We start from the raw sequence: 7,180 nt of genomic DNA, 5'->3' as shown, positions 1-7,180 counted from the left end.
CCCCGACGCCAATCCCAGCCCCGGGCCTCGGCCCAAGCCCAAGCCCGACCCCGACCCCCGGCCTCGACGTGAGTCCCGGCCTCGGCCAGACCCCCGGCCGCTGCTCCTGCACCACAGCCTGGCACAGTGGCTTGTGGACGTGAAACATTGCACACGGCGGTACCTGTGCAGCCGGGAGCAGGGCCACGCCGCGCTGGCCGCCTGGCTCACCCGCAGAGCCGGGGGGCCGGAGCTGGAGCTGGAGCCGGGCCTGGGTCAGGAACTCGCGCTGCACCTGGTGCGGTCGCGGCTGCAGGCCCAGCCCTGGGCGCTGGCTCTCTGGCTGCTGTGGAGCGGGGCCCCGCTCAGCGGGCAGTCTCTGGCCTCGCTGCCGCCGCCGGAGCCCCCCGTGCTGCTGCTCCTGCGGAAGGCCGGAGCCTACGAGGCGGAGCCAGGGCCGGGGCCGGCGGAGGCCGCGGGCCAGCAGCCTGGCCCTGCACGGGGCGCTGAGGACAATGGGGTGGCCCGGGGGCCGGAGGGAGGGGAGGGTTGCGGGTCGGAGGGCGGGGAAGGCCAGACCCGGGACCGCGGGCTGGAGGCGGCCGAGCTACTGCTGGTGGAGAGTGAGAGCGGGGAGCTGGGCGGCCACACGCCGCTCACACTGTCAGCCCGCCAGGGCCACGCCCGGCTCCTCCAGCGGCTCCTGGATGGCGGCGCCGACCCCAACCAGGCGGACGGGCGCGGCTGGACGGCGCTGCGCTGGGCGGCATGGGGAGGCCACTCGGCCGTGGTGTGCGCGCTGCTGGCGGCGGGCGGCGCCGATGTGGAAGGCGTGGACGCCGAGGGCCGCACGGCGCTGCGGGCCGCCGCCTGGGCCGGGAACCGGGACATCGCGCTGGCGCTGCTGCGGCGCGGGGCCGACGTGAACCGGGCCGACCGGCAGGGCCGCACCCCGCTCCTGGCCGCCGCCTACATGGGCCACGCCGGCATGGCCCGGCTCCTGATCCGCCACGGAGCCCGCGTCGATCACCGCGACCGCGACGGCCTCTCGGCCCTGGCCCTGGCAGCCCACTGCGTGCCCGCGGCCCGCGGCGCAGCCCGCCTCGTCGCCCTGCTCCTGGAGCACGGGGCCCCGGCCGCCCAGCGCGACCACCGCGGCCTCAGCCCGCTGCTCCTGGCCGCCGCCGAGGGCCGCGCTGACGTGGCCGAGCTGCTGCTGGAGGCCGGGGCCCCGGTGGACGAGGCGGATGCCCAGGGCCGCTCGCCGCTGCAAGTCGCCGCCTCGCTGGGCCGAGCGGCCGCCGTGCGGACGCTGCTGGTGTGGGGCGCGGCGGTGGACGGGCTGGACGCCGAGGGCCGCTCGGTGCTGGGGCTGGCGGCAGCGCACGGCAGCGAGGCCGCGGTCCGGCTGCTACTAGAGCGGGGCCTGGACCCGAACCAACGCGATGCCCTGGGCTGGACACCGCTACACGCCGCCTGTGCCGAGGGCTACGCCGCCGCCTGCCGGGCGCTGCTGGAGCACGGGGCCCGGGTGAAGGAGGCCGATTTGGAGGGGAAGTCTCCGGCCCTGCTCGCCGCACAGGAGGGCCACGGGGCCTGTGTGCGGCTCCTCCTCGCCCAAGGCGCGCCGCTCGACGCCCGCGGCCTGGACGGGCGCCCGGGCCTATGGCTGGCGGCGCTGGGCGGCCACGCCGAGCTGGCCGCTGAGTTGCTGGGCCTGGGAGCTTCCCTCGACGGCCTGGACTCGAGCGGGAGGCCGCTGCTCTATCTGCTGGCGCTGGAGAACCGCGTGGAGTCCGCGCGGCGGCTGCTGGATGGCGCCAAGCCCGGCCTGGAGGCCCGGGACCCCGACGGCCGCTCGGCCCTGCACGTCTGCGCCTGGCTCGGCCTGCGGGAGCTGGCTCGCCTCCTGCTGGAGCGCGGGGCCCGGGTGGACGCGCAGGACCGGCAGCGGCGCTCGGCCTTACACTCGGCCGCCTGGCAGGGCCACGCCGCGCTGCTGCGGCTCCTGGTGACCAGCGGGGCCCCGGTCGACCAGGCCTGTGGTCAGGGGGCCACCGCGCTGGGCATCGCGGCCCAGGAGGGCCACTCCGAGGCGGTGCGCGTCCTGCTGCAAGCGGGGGCCGACCCAGACCGCGCCGACCTGCACGGCCGCACGCCCGCCCGCGTCGCCAGCAAGAGGGGCCACGCACACATCGTGCGGCTGCTGCAGGGGCCCCAGTCCCCGGCTACACCCGGAGACGCCTCCCCTCCCAGCTCGACCTCCGCGACCCCAAACTCGAGCCCGGGCCGCTCCAACTCCAGCAGCGCCTCGTCACCGCGCTCCTCATCCACCGGCCACTCGCGGGCCACGGCCCAGACCCTGCCCGCCGACAGCGTCAGCTTCGCCCAGCAGATCCAGCAGCACTCGCTGCCCCGCAACCGGAGCCGCCTCTCTCTGCTCGCCTCTAGTCTGCCCCGGCCCGACAGGCGAGGCCCCGGCCCCGTACATGCAGGGAGAGAGGTCCCGGATCCCGCGCCCTCTCCCGACCCCGATCCCTGGCCCAGCCCTGTGGCCGCGGGGATTGAGTTAGCGGACCCCGAGGCCCGGCCCAGCCCCGACCCCGTCAGCAGCACCTCCCCGGCCACCACCCAGTCTCCCCCGGGCCGGGCGCGAGAGAACGGGACACCGGGTAAGGCGTGGCCCCGGGCGGGCGGCGGGCCCGAGCTCTCTCCGCAGAAGCTCGGCGGCGGGACGGCGCAGAGAGCGTGGCCGGAGCCGCTCATCGCCATCACCAGCCGCGACCCCGAGCTCGCCCTGAAACAGGCCATCAAGCTGCGCTTCGAAGGCCCGACCAGCGGCTACAAGAGGGAGACACCGCTCTGATGGTAAGGCGAGGCCGGGGGGGGGGGAGGGGTGTCTGGTGGGTGAGATTGTGTAGGTGGTCGGGTGGGGGTGGGGTGGGGACGATACGGGCGGATGATGGCCGTCGGGGGGGGGGGGTCGCTGCGGGGGGAGGGCGGTGAATGGAAGTGGCATAAAGAGGGGGGGGGGTAGGGTTGGAGGGGGCGGGCAGAGGGGCAGGGTGGGACATCTAAGAGTTGGGCTGAAGGGCCTGTCTCCGTGCTATCCCTCACTCCCAGTCAGAGACCCCCCCTCCCCAATCTACTGTGGAGGCCAAGTCTTCCGGCATTTTTAAGGCAGAGATAGATAGGTTGTTGATTAGTGCGGGTGTCAGAGGTTATGGGGACAATAGACAATAGGTGCAGAAGTAGGCCATTTGGCCCTTCGAGCCAGCACCGCCATTCAATGTCATCATCCCCAATCATTACCCCGTTCCTGCCTTCTCCCCATAACCCCTGACTCCGCTATCTTTAAGGGCCCTATCCAGCTCTCGCTTGAAAGCATCCAGAGAAGCTGCCTCCACCGCCCTCTGAGACAGAAAATTCCACAGACTCACAACTCTCTGTGAGAAAAAGTGTTTCCTCGTCTCCGTTCTAAATGGTTTACTCCTTATTCTTAAACTGTGGCCCCTGGTTCTGGACTCCCCCAACATCGGGAAGATGTTTCCTGCCTACGAGAGTCCCGCCATCCCGGGAATTAACCTTGTAAACCTACGCTGCACTCCCTCAATAGCCAGAATGTCCTTCCTCAAATTAGGGGACCAAAACTGCACACAATACCCCAGGTGTGGTCTCACAAGGGCTCTGTACAACTGCAGAAGGACCTATTTGCTGCTATACTCGACTCCTTTTGTTATAAAGGCCATTCGCTTTCTTCACTGCCTGCTGTACCTGCATGCTTACTTTCATTGACTGATGAACAAGGACCCCCAGATCCCGGTGTACTTCCCCTTTTCCCAACTTGACGCCTTTTAGATAGTAATCTGCCTTCCTGTTTTTGCTAACCTCACATTTATCCACATTAAACTTCATCTGACATGCATCTGCCCACTCCCCCAACCTGTCCAAGTCACCCTGCATTCTCATAGCATCCTCCTCACAGTTCACACTGCCACCCAGCTTTGTGTCATCTGCAAATTTGCTAATGTTACTTTGAATCCCTTCATTCAAATCATTGATGTATATTGTAAATAGCTGCGGTCCCAGCACCGTGCCTTGCGGCACCCCACTAGTCACTGCCTGCCATTCTGAAAGGGACCCGTTAATCCCAACTCTTTGTTTCCTGTCTGCCAACCAATTTTCTATCCATGTCAGCACTCTACCCCCAATACCATGTGCCCTAATTTTGCCCACTAATCTCCTATGTGGGACCTTATCAAATGCTTTCTGAAAGTCCAGGTACATCCACTGGCTCTCCCTTGTCCATTTTCCCAGTTACATCTTCAAAATATTCTAGAAGACTAGTCAAGCCCTTCGTAAATCCATGCTGACTCGGACCGATCCTGTTACTGCTATCCAAATGTGTGGCTATTTCATCTTTTATAATTGACTCCAGCATCTTCCCCACCACCAATGTCAGGCTAACTGGTCTATAATTCCCTGTTTTCTCTCTCGTGCCTTTCTTAAAAAGTGGGGTAACATTAGCTAACCTACAATCCACAGGAACTGATCCTGAGTCTATAAAACATTGGAAAATTATCACCAATGCATCCACGATTTCTAGAGCCACTTCCTTAAGTACCCTGGGATGCAGACCATCAGGCCCTGGGGATTTATCAGCCTTCAGTCCCATCAGTCTATCCAACACCATTTTCTGCCTAATGTGGATTTCCTTCAGTTCCTCCGTCACCCCAGATCCTCTGGCCACTAGTATATCAGGAAGATTGTTTGTGTCCTCCTTAGTGAAGACAGATCCAAAGTATCTGTTCAACTCATCTGCCATTTCCTTGTTCCCCATAATAAATTCACCTTTTTCGGTCTTCAAGGGTCCAACTTTGGTCTTAACTAATTTTTTCCTCTTCACATACCTAAAGAAGCTTTTACTATCCTGCTTTATATTCTTGGCTAGCTTACCTTCGTACCTCAGCTTGTCTCCCCGTATTGTCTTTTTAGTTATCTTCTGTTCTTTAAACATTACCCAATCCTCTTGCTTCCCGCTCATCTTTGCTGCGATGTACTTCTTTGCTTTTAATTTTTATACTGCCCCTGACGTCCCTTGTCAGCCACGGTCGCCCCTTTCTCCCCTTGGAATCTTTCTTCCTCCCAGGAATGAACTGATCATGCACCTTCTGTATTACTCCTAGAAATACCTGCCATTGTTGTTCCACTGTCATCCCTGCTAGTGTATCTTTCCAGTCAACTTTGGCCAGCTCCTCCCTCATGGCCCCATAGTCCCCTTTATTCAACTGCAAAACTGACACCTCCGATCTACCCTTCTCCCTCTACAATAGACAATAGGTGCCGGAGTAGGCCATTTGGCCCTTTGAGCTAGCACCGCCATTCAATGTGATCATGGCTGATCATCCCCAATCAGTACCCCGTTCCTGCCTTCTCCCCATATCCCCTGACTCCGCTGTCTTTAAAAGCCCTATCTCGCTCTCTCTTGAAAGTATCCAGAGAACCGGCCTCCTCCGGTCTGAGGCAGAGAATTCAACAGACTCACAACTCTCTGTGAGAAAAAGTGTTTCCTTTTCTCCGTTCTAAATAGCTTACCCCTTGTTCTTAAACTGTGGCCCCTGGTTCTGAACTCCCCCAACAGCGGGAACATCGAGAAGGCAGGAGAGGGGGGGGGGGGGGGGGGGGGGGGGAGAGGAGAGAGCGGGGGAAGGGGGAGCGAGAGGGGGGGGGGGAGAGGAAAGGTAGGAGGAGGAAGGAGGGGGGGGGGACGGAGTGAGCGGGTGGGAGGGGAGCGGAGGGAAGGGGGCGGAGTGAGCGGGGAGGGGAGGGAAGGGGGAGCGGAGGGGGGAGGGGGAGCGAGGGAGGGGGGGGTGGTCAGACACACACCACACTGGGAGGGGCAGTATTCTGACCTGTTCCCGTACCTTCCCGCAGGCTGATCCCGGAGCCTCGCTGGCGGATCCCGGGTCATGGTGAGACCCGCCTCGGGCTGCGTGTGAACGATCCCCTCCCCACTATCCGCAGACCTGCGTGATGTCCGTACGCAGTCCAGGAAAGGGGGAGCGCCGAGCCTCGGCAGTCTGCTGCAGATGTACAGTTGTGTAATATATAGTGTCTGTTTAATGCCGGCGTGTCTGTACAGTATTCCGGGATTTTCCTGATGTTATCAGGACGCAATTTTTATAACGGTTTTTTAATGTTATTTTCTTCAGATTATATTTCTCGAGCTTCAACACTAATAGGGTGAGAATGCGGAGGAATGGGGCAGAAATCTCCATGGGGCAGAATTCTCCCCCCCCTCTCTCCAAACTGCCCCCCCCCCTCTCTCCAAACTCCCCCCCTGTTCAAACTCCCCCCCCCATCTCCAAACTCCCCCCCCCTGTCCAAATTCCCCCCTCTCTCCAAACTGCCCCCCAATGTCCAACCCCCCCCCCCCCTCTCTCCAAACTGCCCCCCCTGTCCAAACTCACCCCCTCCAAGATCCCTGTCTCTTCCCCCCACCCTCGCCGTAGCGCGGACACTAACCCCCCCACCCTTGGGGCCATGTCTCCTGACTCACCCCCACCCCCACTCCCCCCCGGGTAGACTCCACCCTCCCCCCCCCCCCCGGGGAACGGCCCTCCCGCCAGGGTGGGCTATTTGCACTGTGTTTCAACCCACTGTGGTGTCGGCGGCCGGGGTCCTGCACGCCGCTGGGTTTCTTTAAGATAGATCAGCCATGTTTGAATGGCGGAGTAGACTTGATGGGCCGAATGGCCTAATTCTGCTCCTAGAACTTATGAGTCACAGATCTGCACAACGCGGAAATAGGCCATTCGGCCCACCGTGTCTATGCCGGCCAAGTTGGCATTGAGGGCTAGTCCCATTTGCCAGCATTTGGCCCATATCCCTCTACTGTAGAGCCGAGACATATCCATGCATCTGACCAAATGCCTTTTAAAAGCCATAAGTATCCTTTTCCACAGCTTCCTCTGGCAGCTGGTGCCAGATACAGACCACCCTCTGAGTGTCGAAGTTGTCCCTGAGGTCCCTCTTAAATCTCTCCCCTCTCGCCTTAACCCTGTGCACTCTAGTTGTAGAATCCTCTCCCCTAGGAAACAGACTGCGAGCCGTTCACTTTATCCGTGCCCCTCATGATCTTGTCCATCTCAATAAGGTCACCCTACGCTCCAAAGGACAAAGTCCCAGCCTATCTACCCGG

At 62.2% G+C, this 7,180-nt stretch overlaps 1 protein-coding gene across 2 annotated transcripts in view; it reads left to right on the top strand.

Annotated features, from left to right (window-relative positions):
• Positions 1-6,304, top strand: part of LOC116974064 (ankyrin repeat domain-containing protein 50-like) — a 20,144-nt gene extending 13,840 nt beyond the window's left edge. For both annotated transcript variants that reach the window (XM_033022183.1, XM_033022184.1), the window contains exons 4-5: positions 1-2,847; positions 5,914-6,304. The exon at positions 1-2,847 is cut by the window's left edge and continues 469 nt beyond it. In XM_033022183.1, the coding sequence (XP_032878074.1) occupies positions 1-2,845 (2,845 nt within the window). In that variant the 3' untranslated portion in view covers positions 2,846-2,847; positions 5,914-6,304. The remainder of the gene's footprint in view (positions 2,848-5,913) is intronic.
• Positions 6,305-7,180: the final 876 nt, after the last annotated feature.

This window comes from Amblyraja radiata, chromosome 6 (assembly GCF_010909765.2).
Source record: "Amblyraja radiata isolate CabotCenter1 chromosome 6, sAmbRad1.1.pri, whole genome shotgun sequence".
NCBI lineage: Eukaryota > Metazoa > Chordata > Chondrichthyes > Rajiformes > Rajidae > Amblyraja > Amblyraja radiata.
Note: the sequence above shows the minus strand (reverse complement) of the source record. Positions and strands in the feature narration are given on the sequence as shown.